The sequence below is a fragment of the Hypanus sabinus genome, chromosome 6, assembly GCF_030144855.1.
Source record: "Hypanus sabinus isolate sHypSab1 chromosome 6, sHypSab1.hap1, whole genome shotgun sequence".
Lineage (NCBI taxonomy): Eukaryota > Metazoa > Chordata > Chondrichthyes > Myliobatiformes > Dasyatidae > Hypanus > Hypanus sabinus.
In genome coordinates this window covers 45,807,590-45,825,775 of record NC_082711.1, presented here as the reverse complement: position 1 = coordinate 45,825,775, position 18,186 = coordinate 45,807,590, and the positions used below count along the sequence as shown (strand labels likewise).

At 40.7% G+C, this 18,186-nt stretch overlaps 1 protein-coding gene across 2 annotated transcripts; it reads left to right on the top strand.

Moving 5' to 3' along the window:
- Positions 1-631: 631 nt before the first annotated feature.
- Positions 632-13,746, top strand: LOC132395435 (patched domain-containing protein 3-like). 2 transcript variants are annotated; one of them, XM_059972038.1, is made up of 4 exons: positions 632-1,548; positions 9,762-9,883; positions 9,989-10,119; positions 11,217-13,746. In XM_059972038.1, exons 1-4 carry the CDS (start codon positions 817-819, stop codon positions 12,944-12,946), a joined length of 2,715 nt encoding a protein of 904 aa, XP_059828021.1. In that variant the 5' UTR covers positions 632-816; the 3' UTR covers positions 12,947-13,746. The 2 variants fall into 2 exon arrangements, with proteins under 2 accessions (XP_059828021.1, XP_059828020.1); XM_059972037.1 differs by having other exon boundaries at positions 633-1,548; positions 9,974-10,119.
- Positions 13,747-18,186: the final 4,440 nt, after the last annotated feature.

Genomic DNA, 18,186 nt, shown 5'->3' with positions numbered 1-18,186 from the left:
AGTACAACATGTCGCTAAAGATTCATTTTCTGCATTCCCATTTAGAATCATCTTAACGAGCATGGTAGAAGGTTTCACAGGAGATTGTGGTCATGGAGAGATGGGATCAGAGCAACCGGAATCCATCAATGCGGTTGATCATTTTTGGACACTTAAGCAAGAAGCCTTGGACATTAATTACAAATGAAAATCATTAACAAAACATATTTAGCTTAGATTAACTAGGGCAAGACATCACCACTATGCAATTAAATGCATTGTATTCAATAAAAGTTGTTTTTTCTTGTTTCTCCAAAATCCTAATGATACAAGTAGTCTGAAATTATAATTGTGTTCAGCTTCAAGCTGTCTAGCATAACCAATTTTTTTTGAGGAAGCAACACTTTCAAAAAAAATTGCTGGCCAACATTATTTCATGTGGTCACTACTTTCCAAGAAGTGGTTAATGATTAATATGAACCACATCATACTCTGGTATATTTCCTGAAACTCTAACCCTGTGATGGAACTTCCTGGTCACCTTTTGATGACTCTCAAATAAATAGTTAAAGTGAATTCATAGAGAATGACATAAGATACTGGCATAACAAATGAGGACACCAAAGTGACTCCAACAGAATAGGGTAGAAACAGTTTCCACAGCAACTAGCCATATACACTCAAGTGCTGCATTCAAATTGTGCAATGAAATGGACCCAATGTTCTTAAATCCAGCTTCAGTTTAACAGTCCAGTTATCAGTAAGCCTTTGTTCTTCCTGCTCATCAACTTTCGTGCTGAAAAAGGTGAAGGTATTGGGTTGTCCCTGACCGTCATCATGCCCTGCCGGAGGACCGACTGCATTGAGAAACCCCTCTCTCAGTGTTTCAAGAAGCTTGGATATCTTGTGGGTAAAAGTCCCTGGTGGTTCCTCACAGTTCCTCTACTTATTTCTGCAGGACTGGGTGCAGGTTTTTATTTTTTACCGGTACTTGAAGCCAACGATTTGGAAGAGCAATTTACACCTATCGGAGGGCCAGCAAAGTCCGAGAGAGATTTTATTAAGCAACATTTTCCAACCAATGATTCTGAATCCTTCTCTGCACAGAGGCTGTACACAGAGGGGACGTTTGCTTCCTTTATTGCTGTATCAAAAGGTAACAACATCCTTACCATAAATGCATTTAAAGAGATTATATCACTTGATGAAAAGGTGAAACAGTTGAATATTTCTGACAATCATCATGCCATATGGAACTATTCTTCTCTCTGTGTACGGAGATCAGACTCTTGCATTTCAAATGCAATTTTGAAGTTGATAGAGCACAATCCTACTTTAGTGGAGAGCACTGAGTTTACTTATCCAAGAATGAAAGAAGTATTTATTGGCTCAGCTGTTGGAGGTGTAAAATTGAAACCAAAAAGCAACACTATAGAAACAGCAAAAGCAATTCAAATTGACTATTACTTACAAGAAGATAATGAAGACATTAAAATAAAAAGTTTGCTGTGGCTCAAAAACTTCCTTTCCATCTTTCCAAACGAACTGATGCACCTGAAGGATATTAAGGTCAGGTTTTAATGTTCATCTGTATTTTCATATATCTGCCTCATGAATTAAAACTAATAAGGGAGTGTGTAGTAAATGCTTGCAATTTATCTTGGAGTGTGAAAGGAGCAAAATAATTGTCCATGGATGCTGCTTAATTGTGATATCCACTCAGTGGCCACTTCATTAGGTATCTCCTGTACATGATAAAGTGATCATTGAGTCTGTTCATAGTCTTCTGCTACAGTACCCACCCTCTAAAAAGTTTGATGTGCAGTGTATTCACAGGTGCCCTTCTGCACACCACTATTGTAACAAATGGTTATTCATGTTACTGCTGCCACATGATTGACTGATTAGATATTTGCATTAGTGAGCAGACATACAGTTGTTCCTAATAAAATGACTACAGAGTGTATATAATTGTGAACATGCCCACTTAAGAGTTAAACCTTTTTACATGTTAGAAAACAGGCAGCAGGAAGAGATATTGGGGGGAGGAGATGTTGGGGGGAAGAGAGGGGGTAAGAGAGGGGGGAAGAGAGGGGTTAAGAGAGGGGAAATCAAGGGGGAAGAGAAAAGAGAGAGAGAGAGAGGATCTAGGCGTGAAATTTGCTGTCATTTGTAACACCTATATAGCACTAGTCTTATAGTGTGTGACTAGTCATCACACTCTTTAGAGTAGTGGTCACCAACCTTTTTAAGCCCAAGATCCCCTACTTCGGCCTTAGTTCAAGGCAAGATCGACCCCAAAGCAATTAGTTACATGCATGCGCACCAGGGCAGAGAAGACCGGAAGTAAAACCCCGCAACCTGGAAGTAAAAATACTGTATGAACACCAGGGGTGCTCACCCTTTTATGCACTGCGGACCAGTTTAATATTGACAATATTCTTGCGGACCACTGACGGGGAGAGGGGTGGTGTTAAACATGACCTGAATTCAGCGATACTCGAAGCAGATTCCTTATGCCCAGTTTTCGTGACTCTCGGCACTTAGCTTCTGTCCCACTCGCTCACGTTTTTTCCGCTCACAAAACTCAACGTGTTTGTCTTTAAGTGCAGGGCGCTTGGACTCAAGGTACTGAAGCAGTTTTGAGGGCTTCATTGCCTCAGACAGCCTCCCGGCCCGCCCGCCGCCAGACGCCTTGGCCAGATGCGGTCGGTCGTGGGTGGGGTGAGAGGACAAGGTCAGGGCTGGTGGTCAGTCCGTAGAGCAACCGAGCGAGCGAGGAGTATGACAGGGAGCGGCCCACCCCCGGTGAGCCTGAATTAGGCCGTCTGCGAATATTTTAGCACCAGGTTCCCCACAAACATTCGGTTTGCTGACCAGGTTTAGAGGCAGTGTTCCAGGCCAGTAGTGACGGCGCTTCCCGCCGGTCACCCGAGGCCAACCGGTGATCCCTGGCGTGAGGGTATCACTGCATTTAGGCGACTGATGACCTCGCGTGGGTTCAAGTTCAACAGTGGGCATGACGGGGAATGAGGGAAGGTGCAGCTGACTCTTATTGTTTCCTTGTGGCCCAGTGGTTGGCGACCACTACTTTCGAGAAATTCAAATTACACTAGGTGCTAATAAGCCATCAAAAGAATCCAGGTATCAGGCTGAGGCAGTGAATAGAAACCACACAGTTCTGGAAATAAGGTTTTGTTTATAAGAAAAAAAACAGTATGTACGAAATATTTACACGAGCAAGAACAATTCAAAATTCAAACATTCTGTTTAGGCTCCAAACCTTAGACATCAACAAAAGCCAAACTCCTGTTTTGTTAGAATCAGTGATATTCATTAGGATAACCTTCGTTTATCCAATTTATCTAACTAATTAGATCTAGTGAGATTTCCTATTTAAAACTTTACAGACTAAATTTGTTTTTTAAACATCCCTAGTTAGTTAGAAAACCAAATATAATTCCTATTCTCAAGTATTATAGTTAACTTCAGTTTCAGTTCCAGGCAGTATATCTACAAATTTAAATTCAAATTCAAAAATTATATATACAGTTTAACTCCTTTCATGACAATTCTCCAACATCACAACTCTTAAGCAAAGTAAATCTCATTGACTAACTCATCAAAGTCTTCGCAAAAATAATCAGTTCTTGCAGAAAATCAAATTCGGATTCTTCAAATGAAAATAACTTATACATCCAACCACATTAACTCCCCTGCGTCATTACACATTTCTTCCTGTGCTGGTTCTTCATCTGGGTGGCATGCCAACTTGGTTCGTTAGATGAAATAGTTGATCATCTACACTGTCAATTCACAGACTTGTACAAAACTTGACCAGATGCCTTAGAACTAACTCCGAATTACACAGTAGGGATTTTGGACACTGGTCTCTGCCGATATTGTCACGTTATAGCTGCTGCATGTTATAGCTTCAATAGATCTTTTATTGCTATTGACTCTTCTCTAGAGGTTTGACCTTGAGGGTTTCAAGTTAGTAGAGTATAGATACTCAGTACTAATTCCACTCTTAACAGTTCATGTCTTCAGCTTATAACTGATGCTGCGTTTCTCTCCTTGTCTGCCCTGAGTCGAGCCCACCCCCCCATAGCATTTTTTTCAAATTCTTCTTTTTAAATTGGTACACCTTGCCTTCATCTCTTCGCAGGTAGAATTTTCTAACATTACAATTTTGGGTTTAATTAACCTGATTTACACATTACAATCAGCAATATGCAAAACAACAGTATTTGCAAAGCACGAAGCCCTGGCTTGGTTCTAAAGGAGACCATAAAGGGAGATCATGGTGGAGGGGTCACTGGGGAGGGATTTGAAAGCAAACACATTTTAAAATGAAGGCTTTTGGTGTTCTCCAGCTGTCATCCCACACAACCAGAAGATTGCATAAAAGATTTAACAATTTAAGTAACAGATCATAGAATCATAGAGCACAGAAACAGTTCCTTCAGTCCATCATGAGTGAATCTTTAATAATCCCTAGATCTTAATAATTTTAGTGCTGTTGTGTATTTAATATGTAAATATATGGTTTGATTAAGCATTCTTTGTTATTTAATAAAGCATTGTGGATTATATGTAAAAATAAGTAAATGACATACGTCATTACACCACCACATTATACGTGCGCATATCACAAAGTAAAAACAAAGTTAGATTCGCCTTCTGGCCTGTACATGTTTTTCTTTTAAATTACTTTTGTGTTTTAGAGTTACAAAACATAACAGTGGCAATTAATTATTTTTGAAATAAACCCGAGATGACCACCTACCTGTTGAGGTAGGTGACGTTTGAATTTTTAAAAAGCACCATGAGAAATGGTTGAATAAAAAAAGCTATGTTCTTTTTCTTTGCAAGGAGAGATAGTCGATCAAGTTAAAAACCGTTCAGAAAACAGATGAATTCACGGGTTCATAAATAATGAATAGTGATCATAATCATAACTTTTATAAAAATCAGAAATGACTGGCCTCATTGGAAGGACAGATGCATTCAATTGCAGAAAATATAACTGGAATATGTATATGAAACAAATCATGCAATATTTTGAAGCAAATGAATTAGCCAATGAGAAGTGAGTGCCAGTTTTGTTGAGTGTAACTGGTGGAAAAGCATAGTTTATTTTGAAGTTTAAATGCTCTAAACTAACCAGCAAAAATTTGTTTTGCCAATATCATGAAAGTAATGCAGCAACATTTCGAACCAAAACCATTGTTGATTGCAGAACACCTTTGGTTTCAGAAGCAGAAGCAAAAGTGAGGGGAGTCCATTTCAGCGTACATGGCTGAATTGAAGAAGTTGTCAGTTCCTTAAGGAGCTTAAAGATGTACTGAGAGATTGTTTAGTTTGTGAAATCTTACTTGAAAGCATTCAAAAGCAGCTCCTGACTGAAGCACAACCTACATTTAAAAAAGAACTTGAAATAGCTGTATCAATGGAAATGGCAGACAGAGACACAATTAAATTGCAGTCAGGAATGAAAGTGGGTGTGAGCAAAATTGCAATGTTTGAATAGAAACCGGCCTGGCAAAACAAATTGTGTTACCAGTGTGACAAGGGGGTCACATAAACCAGACCAATACAGGTTTAAGATGAAACTTGAAGAAAATGCAACAAAGTAGGACACATATAAAGAGAATGTTGGGCAGACAAAAGTAAATGGACTGCACAATGTTGTGGTGGGCTTTACCTGTGTGTGATGCCGTATCCACTACTTTTTGTAGGCTTTTCTGTTCAAAGGCATTGGGAAACCAGACTAATGCAGCCAGTCAATATATTCTCTACTCCACACCTATAGATTTTTGACAAAGTTTTAGATATCATGCCGAATCTCAGCAAACTCTGACGTAAGTAGAGATGTGCTGTGCTTTCTTCACAATTGCACTTACGTGCTGGGCCCAGAACAGGTCCTCTGAAATAATAACACTGAAGAGTCTATTGTTGTTGACCCTCTCCACCTCCGATCCTCCGAAGAGGACTGGCTCATGGATCTCTGCTTTCCTTCCCCTGAAGTCAATAATCAGTTCCTTGGAATTGTTGACAATGAATAAAAGATCTGGCACCACTCAGCCAGATTTTCAGTCTCCTTCCTGTACGCTGATTCATCACCACCTTTGATTCAGTTTACAACAGTGGTGTCTTCAGCAAACTTGAATATGGCATTGGAGCTGTGCTTAGCCTCACAGTCATAAGTGTGAAGTCAGCAGAGCAGAGGGCTGAGCACACAGACTTGTGTTGCAGCTGTGTTGATGGAGATCATGGAGGAGACGTTGTTGCCAATCCAAAGTGTTTGGGGTCTGCAAGTGAGGAAATGCAGGATCCAAGTGCACAAGGAGGCACTGGGGCCAAAGTCTTGGAGCTTATTCATTAGTTTCGAACAGATGATGGTAGTGAATACTGAGCTGTAATCAATAAAGAGCATCTTGGATGTGTGCATCTTTGCTGTCCAGATGTTCCAGAGTTGAGGAGAGTGACAATGAGATGGCACCTGTGGTGGATGTGTTGCTCTGGTAAGCAAATTCTAGCTGATTTAAATCAGTTTTCATAGCAGGAATTGATCTGTTTCATCACTAACCTCTTAAAACACTTCATCACCGTGGATGTAAGTGCTACAGGACATCAGTGGTTGAGGCAGGTCAGCAAGTTCTTCTCAGGTACCGGTATAATTAACGCCTACTTGAAGCAGGTGGGCACTCAGACTGCCGAAGCGAGAGTTTAAAGATCTCAGTAAACACTCCAGCCAGTTAATCAGCAAATGTCTTTAGTACTTGCTCAGATACCCTGCCCGGGCTAGATGTTTTTCATGGGTTCACCTTCCTGAAGCGTCCCCGCGCATTGGCCTCAGAGACTGAAATCATCGGGTCATCGGGATATGTGGGAGTTCATAATGGTTCCTTCATGCTTTGCCCAGCTGGATGAATGAAAAGGTCAAAAAGAAAGGAGTCAGTGGAGATATAAAATCAGAGGATTTTTTCAGATAATGTTATAGATGAGGAAACCAAGAGAGAGATCAGATCATAAAGGGAGCAATAGAAGGATTAATAGGAGCATACTCCAGTGAACTAATTACACCTTGCTCAAGATCATGATACACATCCTCCAGAGAAAAAAAATTAGAAGAAGGAGGAGAATGACATAAGTACTGCGGAAATGGAAGAGGATAAATGAGATCTCATTTCTTGATCAATTAGCAAATTCACAGATACAAGAAACCAGAAGAAGAAAAAGGAAGGTGAGAAAAATAAAGCAAAGAGATTGAAAAGAAGAATTAGAAAGAAAGAATGTGAGTGAGAAAAGGAGAAGAGAGGTGTCAAGAGCTGTTAGAACTAGTTTGTGTAGAGTTAACTTCTAAAACCACCACGGAGGAAACCACACGTTTCCTTAACCTTTTAAAAAATTGAACATGGACTGTGCTTCTTTCTCACAGACACCCTCTTTTTACTTGGGATAAACTCTTGCTAGCATGATAGACCAGCTATTTGAACATATGCTACTGTTTCTTTACCAACTTATCTTTTAGCTTGTTTTCCCAGAACATCTTAGACAACTCCTCTCTCATACCATTAAAATTGCTATCCTGTTTTTTTCATTAAGTGTTCTGTCCCCTTCCTCTGACAGACGCCTTACAGTCCAGAAGGACCTCACGCATTTTCAATACTCCATATCAAGCTGGACTTCCTCTTCCTGTCTCTTATCCCTTATTAGAACATGTTTACTTTTAAAATGCTCCCATTTCCTGAATAAATGGAGAGTCTGCAATTTCTTTATTGACTCTCTTGGAGTACCCAAGTTTTTGCCATTTAGATAGCTCCAAAGTTGATGATTTTACAATTTTCCAGAATATTAAAATGTATTGGTTACAATATGGCCAATTTCTTAACCATGAAAATCTTTAGAATATTGGGAGATGAGTAACTTATTGAAGATTCCCCAATCTCTAATCTTTCCTTATCACCTCTATTCATCTCATAGTTCCTGTTGAGTATCCAATCATTGGTGATATGCAGGAATTTCTGAGGAGTTCCAAATGGAATTTAAGCGTTTTAGAAATATTTGGTATTTTTTTCTGGACATAACCAAATAAATAATAACTCAAGTTCAAAGTAAATTCATTATCAAAGTTTGTTACCATTACTAATGTAACACTCTGTACGGTTTCACTACTAAGATAATGGTTTCTCTTTAGCAGCAGTGTTTAGGTTATGACTAGAGATTAACAGGGGCTTTGGAATGTGCGCCATCCAATGAGAGGAGTGTTGTTTCTTTCTTGTGAGTCTGAAAAGAGGTATATGGGGTCTTTTGTCAGTGAGAGATGAAGAGAGAAGACATGTGAGGAGTGAGCTGGTAGACCGCAGAATGGAGTGGATTTGGAGTGAGGGTCTGGGAGTCGATGATGCTTGGGGGAGGTTGATGGGGAACTAATGGATGGAAAACCGTGAGCTCCAATGTGCACATTAGACTGTTTCATTAAGATATGCTTTTTCTTTTTATTTTCTTTACTAACCCTATAGCCAACTTAAGAATTATAAAGCTCAAACACGAGGAAATCTGCAGATGCTGGAAATTCAAACAACACACACAAAATGCTGGTGGAACACTCTTACTATCTTTCCTTTCAGTTAGTCCTGATGAGGGGTCTTGGCCCAAAACATTGACAGTGCTTCTCCTTATAGATGCTGCCTGACCTGCTGTGTTCCACCAGCAGTTTGTGTGAATTATAAAGCTCAATTGTTTAATTTCATATGGTGTACCGTCTGATCTTTCATGGTACAGTACTGAATTGTAACAGGGGAACACATTACGCAGCATCCACACAAATGAGACTTCACCAGTTCGGTGGGGGGCAGCGACTGTCTTCCCCTTGACTGACACTGCCCACTGAACATGGGGGTTACACTAACTTGAGATTCATTTACTTGCAGTCATTTATAATGCAATAGAATTTTATGATAAACAAAGACTGACAAACTCCCTCTGTGAAAATGAAGGCAATCCGTGCAAATAAAAATAATACTGAGAACGTGAGTTGTCAAGAATTCTTCAAAGTGAGACTTCAGATCTCAGAATCAGTTTAGAACAGTGGTGAGTGAATTTACACACAAGATCAGGAGCCTGATGGTTGGAGGGTAATAACTGTTCCTGAACCTGGTGGTATAGGGCCTAAGGCTTCTGCACTTTCTGCCCGATGGTAGTAATGAGAAGAGGGCATAGTCTGGGTACTGATGGAAGCTGCTTTCTCGTGACAGCTCTCCATGTAAACATTCTCAATGGTGGTGAAAACTCTGCCTGAGATAGAGTGGGCTGCATGCATTACCTACCCCAATGAGTTAGTGGCACTACGTGCCTTATCCCAACAAACAGCGTTTGTCAAAGTCTGCTCTGTTTTATCTGCTCTGCATGGTAGCGTAACACATATATTGGAAACTAACACTGAATTCTCTTCACCAGCTAGTGAATAATGAATAAACTGAAAAGACATTGGGTGTTATTCTTGAGCATTAATTTTGTGCAGTTGGATAACAAAAGTTAAGATGAAGACTTCAAAAGATAGTCAGTTTTCGAAGTGAGTGTCAACACATTTGTCTTTTGATGCTCTGTTCACATCCAAGTTTTACATTGGATGCAAATTATTCTAAAATTACAGATTTTATAAATAATTATTATCGTGATGAATTGGAAAATCTTTGTCTTTTTGTTGAAATTTGATTGAGGGTAATTCTGAAGAATTTTACGTAATTATATATACTTTGATCCCTGGATTATAGGTGTCTTATTTCACATCAGTATCAAGACAAGATGAATTTGAAGGAAATACTGAACGAATTGTTCCTTTCTTTTCGATTACCTATTTTCTTTCAATTTTCTTTTCCATCACATCTTGCATGAGGTAAAATGCATTATTGTCAAATTTAGTTACATTGAATACATTATATAAAACATATGCTGCCTTATAAAGGACTAATGAATTTATTTTCAGGTTTGATTGTGTAAGGAACAAAGTCTGGGTTGCTGCTCTGGGAGTTGTGTCAGCTGGATTTGCTGTACTATCAGGATTTGGATTGCTACTGTTTTGTGGGATGAAATTTGCCATCAATACGGCCAATGCACCATTTCTCATTCTAGGTAAGTTGCATTTACCTCAGTAATAAAGGCACGATTAAATTTAAACAAATGTCCTCCCTAATTTTCTTTCTAGAACCAATGACAAAAACATTCAAAGTAAAGTATATTCACTCCTTTCCTGACTCAAACTCTGAACTGAGCTCTCATCACAAATGATCCTAAAGCCATGATAGTCCTCCATTTTGGCACTCACACTCTCCTGTTTACATTCTCGTCCTTATTCACTGTGAATCCAACAACCTGGCCAATCTTATTATGGACATTCATAGAATGTTAAGGTACAACTTATGACACAGTCCTATATTCATGAAATTAACGCATTTTCTTGAAAAGACAGACAAATGACTGATTCTCATTGTTGTCAAAACTGAAGTCCGGTATGGAGCTTCTTGTACTTGTGAGAACTCCATGATGATCTTCTCTTCTCTACCTGCACAGGAGATGGGCATTGTTGATATGGCCAGCATTTTATGGCTACTTCCAACCTCCTTGAGGTGCAGGAGGTGAAGTGAGTTTTGGTGAAACACTTCCACACTCTGCCATGTTAGCTGTATTCACGTTCTGTGCAGGTAAAGAAGATAAGGCAAACATGAAGCAGTCACAAGCAACACTGTTTCAACAGCGAAGAGCAGGAGCCAGGCTTGCTAGTACAGTGCAATACAGTGAAGTAATGCTGAAGAGTAGTCCTGGAAACAGGAAGAAAGTACCCAATGTACACTTGGTGGCCCACTGTCTGCATTTATTGACAATATTTTCATTGCCACACGTACCGAGATACAGTGTTTGCATGGTATTCAGTCAGTTAATTCCATATATCGCGGCTGTAACACTTAGGATCATAGGGTTCAGATATAAAAGCATAACAAGTATAATAAATGTCATAAATAGATCTGTTGAAGCCACCTTGCAAAGAGTCTCAAGGTTCCAGCTCCATCTTGGAGTTCTCCTAGCTTCTTTTAAGCCTTTCTAATGCATTGGAAATAGTTCATAACAAATATTATATGCTGTTTAACTGACAATATCAGACCCTATTCACTTCACCCTGTGGTTATTCACTGGTAATGAGCGTCAAATTCTTCATACTTTCACATCTCCAGGTATCGGTGTGGACGACATGTTTGTTATGCTTTCAGGCTGGCAAAAGACAAAAGTTGAAGATAAAGTTGAAAAGCGTTTGGCAGACACGTATGCTGAAGCAGCTGTTTCCATCACAATCACCACATTGACTGATGTTTTAGCCTTTTATATTGGCATCATGACACCTTTTCGATCTGTGCAATCATTTTGTGTTTACACTGGTACAACAGTTCTGTTCTGCTTTATTTATAATATTACATTTTTTGGAGCTGTTCTTGCACTGAACGGGAGAAGGGAAGCCAGTAACAGGCACTGGCTGACATTCAGAAAGGTTGACAAAGATCCTAAACCAGGAGGATCTACACTGACCACCATGTGTTGTGTAGGTGGAGCTTATGATCCGAAAACAGGTACTGAATCAGAGCATCCAATCTACTACTTCATGAAGGAATATTACGGTCCATTCCTCACCAATGGATGGACCAAGGCAGCTGTGGTTTTCCTGTATTTAGGATATTTAGCTGCCGGTATTTATGGCTGTTTGCAGATCAAGGAAGGAATTGATCTCAGAAATCTGGCCTTTGATGATTCATACGTGATTCCGTTCTATGATGCACAAAGAGATTTTTTCTCAGAGTATGGACCACGAGTCATGGTCACTGTCACTGAATCTGTAGAGTATTGGAATTCCACTGTGCGGAGTGATATTGAAACCTGTATGGAGAGATTTGAAAACCTTTCATATGTAGATCGTGAACTGTCAGAGTCCTGGCTTCATTTCTACGTTAGTGCAAGTAACAGTATAGATATAAACAAGCAAGATATATTCATGACAAACTTAGCAACATTCCTTCAGTATGCCCCTGCATTCAAACAAGATATTGACATTTCAGAAAATGAACTGAGCATTAGTGCTTCACGTTTTTTCATTCAAACCATGAATGTCAATAGCTCAGTTGCTGAGAAAAACATACTGACTGAATTAAGAGATCTGGCAAAGAAATGTAGAATTCCCTTGCTGGTATATCACTCTGCATTTATCTATTTTGATCAGTATCTTGTTATAGTATCCAACACAATACAGAATGTAGTTGTGGCTGCTCTTGCTATGCTTCTCATTGCTTTATTGTTAATACCTAATCCAGTCTGTTCTCTGTGGGTCACACTTGCAACGGCATCGGTTTTGGTGGGTGTAACTGGGTTCATGGCTTTTTGGGGTGTCAATTTAGATTCCATATCGATGATTAATCTGGTCATCTGCATTGGCTTTTCAGTGGATTTTTCAGCTCACATTTCCTATGCATTTGTTTCAAGTGGCAAAAGCAGTTACAATGAACGAGCTATCGATGCATTGTATGCTCTTGGGTATCCCATTATCCAGGGAGCAGTTTCAACCATTCTGGGTGTGGTTGTGCTGGCTGCTGCAGGAAGTTACATCTTCAGGACATTTTTTAAAATCATGTTTCTTGTCATATCTTTTGGGGCAGTGCATGGTCTTGTATTCCTACCCGTGTTTCTAACTTTCTGTGGACTCAATAAAAAGACAAACAGTGTAATAGAAGAAAAGGAAACAAATCAACAGGAAAGATTTTCACCAAACAAAGGTCACTCACATTTTGGAAGAACAGGCAATGTGGTAAATTGGCAGAAAAACCACATCTATTACAACGAAGCATATGAAAGTCCAAACCCTGGCAATTTTAATCTAAAAGGCAAACGTGTGGAAATGCCTGATCCAGATTGTCCATAATACTGTGGATACACAAAGGGGTGGCAGCTGCTGGATTCTGGACCAACAAACAGTCTGTCTTTCCTCTCTCCCCTGATGGTTTCCATTATTACCTTCCATATATCAAACTCCACCATTGGTAGCCTTTGTATTCCTGCTTATCATCCTCTAGGATCTGTCCCCAACCTCACCCTCCCCACCCTCTTCCTGGCTCAATCTTCCTCCTTTTCTTTGTCTGGTTCCATCTATCATGTCTCCGAACTCCACCGCTCCCTTGCCCCTCCCTCATTAGATCTATTTGTCATCCTCCCTCCCTCAGTCCACCAATCACTTCTGGCCTCCATATCAATGTAAAGTGAAGATGCTTTTTTTAGAAAAACGTGGTTATTGATTATTTTCAATTACTTTCATTTTTATTCATACTTAATCATCACTAAATCATTGAATAATTGATAGAATGCTATTTATTACTATTTGCAAATGCAAAGAATTTTATTAGTAACCAAGTGAACTGAACCATTATATGGAAAAATTCATTCAATGCATTGAATATTTACATAAAGTATTACGTGCTTATGTTAGGATTTTTATAACATACTTATAAGTTAAAATTCATGATATTCACTAGTGTTATGCAGTGTATTCTTTTCTTGTCTAAGCTTAATTCGGTTTTATGATATCACCTCATTAAATGAGCCTAATGCAACTGTTGTGAAGTGGGTGATTGTATTGCATTAAATGTTGTCCAACATAATCCACCCCTGAGGACGACTTTTTTCTCTTGTCGATTACTTTCCAATAAATTCACATCTGCACCTCAACTGACTAAAATTTCTTCAATATCTCAGTGTTGTGTTTTCAAAAGTTGTTTCCAGCGTGTAAAAGAGCTTGGCCTGAGCTGATTTGTCAATTAACCACCTGACTATTCTGTTTCCCAATGCTCTGTCCAAGGGTGTTCTGAAAATACACAGTTCAATTAAATTATTCATATTCATGATATGATTTCTAATTGCTTCCTATGTCATTTGTCTCTGTGTTAAATTTATTTTACTCAGAGTCACAGCATGAAACAGGCCCTTCTGGCCCCATGAGCTGCACCTGCCTAATCGCAGGACAATTTACAATGACCAATTCACCTTCTAACCGGTACATCTTTGGAATGTGGGAGGAAACCAGAGCACCCTGAGGAAACCCACACATTTCACGGGGAGGACTTATAAGCTCCTTACAGACAGGTGTTGGAACTGAACTCTGAATTTGATGCCCTGAACTGTAAAAGTGTCACCCTAAATACGTTAGATATCTGGGTTGAAGGGAGCTATCAAGTTTGCTACAATTTAATCAAATGGGATCTTTCCCATTCACTGATTGGGTTATACAATTCTGTCACTTATTGTCTTTAAAATCTTCTTTTATTTCTGCAGCCTGGGACTTTCAGGTACCCTGTGCTCATCAGCATTGCAGTGTATAGGGGTTCGAAAATGCCCCTGAGCAGATCACTTTTAATTTTATAACAGTGATAAACAGAATTGTTACTGTAAAAGTATGTCCCTCATTTGTTTTCACTAAGTTAATTTATGAAATAGAAACAAAATCCCATCAAATTTTCTTCAATTTAGCAAAGGATTCCCACTCACAATTTTTATTTGTAAAACTGGGTTTCTGTAGTTTCTCTGGTCAGTGGATAAGGTGGGAAAGAGTTTTCTTGATTCTCTTGCAGTTGGGAGATCATCCAGCTGGCCAGTCTTCTCCCTTGCTCCCTGAAAATTCAGGTAAATGCATGAAGAACCCATAGCAAAATATCACGCAGGCTCCTGCAAAACAGCGGATGAAGCATAGCACATTGTTGCTGAAGGAGCATTAGGGATAGAAATGCTGAAGCAATGATTTTCATGGTGTTTGATTCAATTCCAATTTCTGCATTACTTGAATAAGTGCTTTCTCACTGGTTATCTCGGTCCTGCAGTTTTGAGTAAAAGCTTTCTGATTTGTTAATTCCTACCATAAATTTGAATGGACTTTTCCCTATCTCTATGGGTAAATATAGCTAAACACAAAGCAACATCATCTTCATCTTTTTAGTCTTCTTTAATCTTAGTTTTCTCTTCACTAGTAGACACCAATCACTGTAATCATTTAAAAGCAGGTGACAATTGAGAACAGTTGTAGGTTAATGCCTCCCTGACAGAAGTACAACACTTTTCATGACTGCTTAAGATAATTATGTCTCAATGCTCAGATGAATCTAGTCCTTGACTAACTTTCTATAAATATCAGTGAGATTTCCCAGTTTTTGAATAAAACAGCTCCCAACCAGCACTGCCATGAAATTTTGCTTTGTCCAAGCTTACAAAAATAATTCATTGTCTAAAAGCCATCCTGCGTATGTGAAATTAGACTTAAATAAATACCTCTGCTGCTATCTCTGGGCTAATGAATTATGCCGGCAAACAAGGTGAGGGAAGAGCAGCAGTTTCCATCACATCCATGACAACGACAACGGGTGGCTCACTATTGTAGTGGTCACCATGCAGGCCCTCTTCTCATTGCCACCATCAAGTGGGAGGTGCAGGAGCCCGAGGACACACTCAACATTTCAGGAACAGTTTCTCTCCCTCCACCATCAGATTTCTGAATGGACAAGAAATCCACGAACACTACCTCACTATTATTCCACCTCTTTTAGCACTACAATTTAATTTATTTTAAAAAATATGTATGTAACCCCCTGGGTCGCCTCAGGCTCACTCAGCTGATTCTCGGCTGGGGGGAAGCAGCCTTCGGCCCCGCCAAACTGGGTAATCAGCTGGTGTGGATGCTGTGTGATGTCCCCGCCTCGCTCAAAAACAGACAGTACACTATATGCGATTAAATGAGTACAATTTATAAAGATCACTATAACTAAGTGATTAATAATGATACAGTGTATATGAAGGAAAAAAAAATAAAGAAAAGGCGCCAACTTATCAAAGTCCAAACCACTTCATGCACAACCATTGGAGCTCAATTACTGAAGTCTTCTGGCCACCATTCGATCCCCTCCGAACTCCTCGACTCGCAGCTCAGGACCACCCGAAGTGGTCAACCAAGCACATCTATCTTCGTCTGCTCTCCTCGGGGTACCTCCTGACCTTGGACGCCCGCTTGGGGTCCGTTCCTCGCCCAGTTTACAGTATCGCGTCCTCTCTCTCTCACCCCCTTGCACCGATCTCCCCAAAAGCCCGCCAACAATAGCTTACAGACTCAGAAGAAAGAACAACATTAATCCCAATTGGTTTACAAAGGAATACAATTTTCATTATCAGTAAATTTTAACCCAAACAAGCTTCCAGAACTCTCTTGCAACAAAGAAGCATTCCTACTTTTAACAAAACAAAGAAGCCATTTTGATTAACATACGCAGTAAAAAAGAAAAAGAAGAAACCCGCTTTACACTCTCCCCCCACCAAATAAAAGTCATGTCCTCATGACTATTAAATAACTCGCCACCTTTCCTGCCAACACACCCTAACCCAAGCACAAACAGTGACATCTCCTCCCCACACAGTAACCCTCACGCCCTGTTCCTCAGGCACTACTTAGGCCAACTATCTGGGAGTTCCCTAACCCTTCTGAGACCTCCATACCCCTTCACCTCAACCCTTCAGGCTAGGACACAAGTGGGGATACCTCAGGCCCAGCACCAACTCCTCTCTCAACCTCTCACTCATGCCCCCCACTGCACACAGCTAACCCTCCCCACTACACCTGACTCAGTGGGAGAAGGGCCAAAGGTCTCTTCCTCAATTGAGGGAAAGTCAGCAAAAGGCAGCATGTACCACACATCCAGCACATCATCCTTCGAATCCATATTCTTCCTCATTTCTGTGATTGGTAGCTGCTGTTTGATCTTCTCCAAATGGAAACACGTGGCCTGCACTGCTCCTGCAGTCTCTGCAGCCTCCTGCAATTGAAATATCAGCTTCTTCTCTGGCCCCTGCAACTCTCGCCACAGGCTCAGCAGTTCTGACTCACGAGTCCCGGCCATCTCAATCTGGGACGCAGTTACTCCAACAGCTTCTTTCAACCCGACCTGAAAAGCAGCAGTTAAAGATTGGTCAGCCTCCAGTTCAGTGTTCACTGCACTTATCTACTTATCTCCAGCTTTTTCTTCCTCATGACTTCTTCCAGATCAACTTTCAGGTTTTGCACTTCATTTGAACTGTTGATGGTCATCTTCAGGTTCCCTTCAAGCTTCCGCTTCCCTCTTCCGAGATTTGTCCATTATTTCTTCACCTCCGCAAACTCCCCTCTACAGGCTCTCAGTTTGCTGTTGCCCTCAGTCAGACAACTTTCTTTGTTCTCTCCAACTTGTAAGTCTTCCCACTGGTTCCAGATCACTCTCTCCAATCTCTCAGTCTTCATTTCAAACTTGATTCTGTAGAGACAGTCACCCACAAGCTGCGACTTTCGCCAGCCCTGGCACATGTCCAGAAAACACTTTAACTCTGTAGTTCTCAGCCGCTCCTCACTTCATATTCTCCCGAGGCAAATCCAAATACCAGGAGGTCATCCACATATACCAAAACTCCAAACACCTCCACATCCCCCATGGTCTTCCACATGCCCCACAGGAAGGTTGCAAGGGCTCCGGATATGCCCTGTGGCATCTTTTCGGACCGGAAGACTCCTAGGGAACTTATAACGGCCGTCTTCTCCTTGTCGGCCCCACTCATTGGGATCTGACAACATCCACTCCTCAGATCCAGCACCTTAAACCACTTCACACCACTCAGACAGGCCATTGCTTCCTCGGCCCTCAGGGCCATATTCTGGTCACTGACAATGCACCTCTTCAGCGCAATATAATCCACACACACGCTGCCTACATCTTCCACAGCTTCAGGGGCCAGTTGCTGCAACCTCTCTCTCACCGAGGTGTCTTCAGCGGTCAACTCCCCTCCCTCGTGGTATTTCGCAGCGTCCACTAAGAGGATCTCACCCTCAGATACTTTCCCCAGGCCGTAAGACAACCAGCTCTTGTTTGAATTTGGTATCAGCTCAATGCTGCTACACACGTCCGCACAAGCAGCTTGAAACTCTGGGTGCATCGACAATGCCTCCAAACAGCTTTCATCCGCCTCCTCTGGGCAGGCCCCCAAGCGCACCAGCAGGATATTGGTTCTCTCTAGAACAGAAACGCTGCCCGTCTCAACAGTGTCCAGACACATCAGCATTAATAATTCATGAACTTCAGTCACCCCCACATTTGCCTCCAAGAA

Bases quoted from the DNA above. Each gene is read 5' to 3' on its own strand.
- LOC132395435 (XM_059972037.1), top strand. From the start codon at position 817: ATGCCCTGCCGGAGGACCGACTGCATTGAGAAACCCCTCTCTCAGTGT. The intron at 9,884-9,973 runs GTAAAATGCATT...ATTTATTTTCAG, and splicing joins TCCATCACATCTTGCATGAG to GTTTGATTGTGTAAGGAACA. The intron at 10,120-11,216 runs GTAAGTTGCATT...TCACATCTCCAG, and splicing joins TGCACCATTTCTCATTCTAG to GTATCGGTGTGGACGACATG.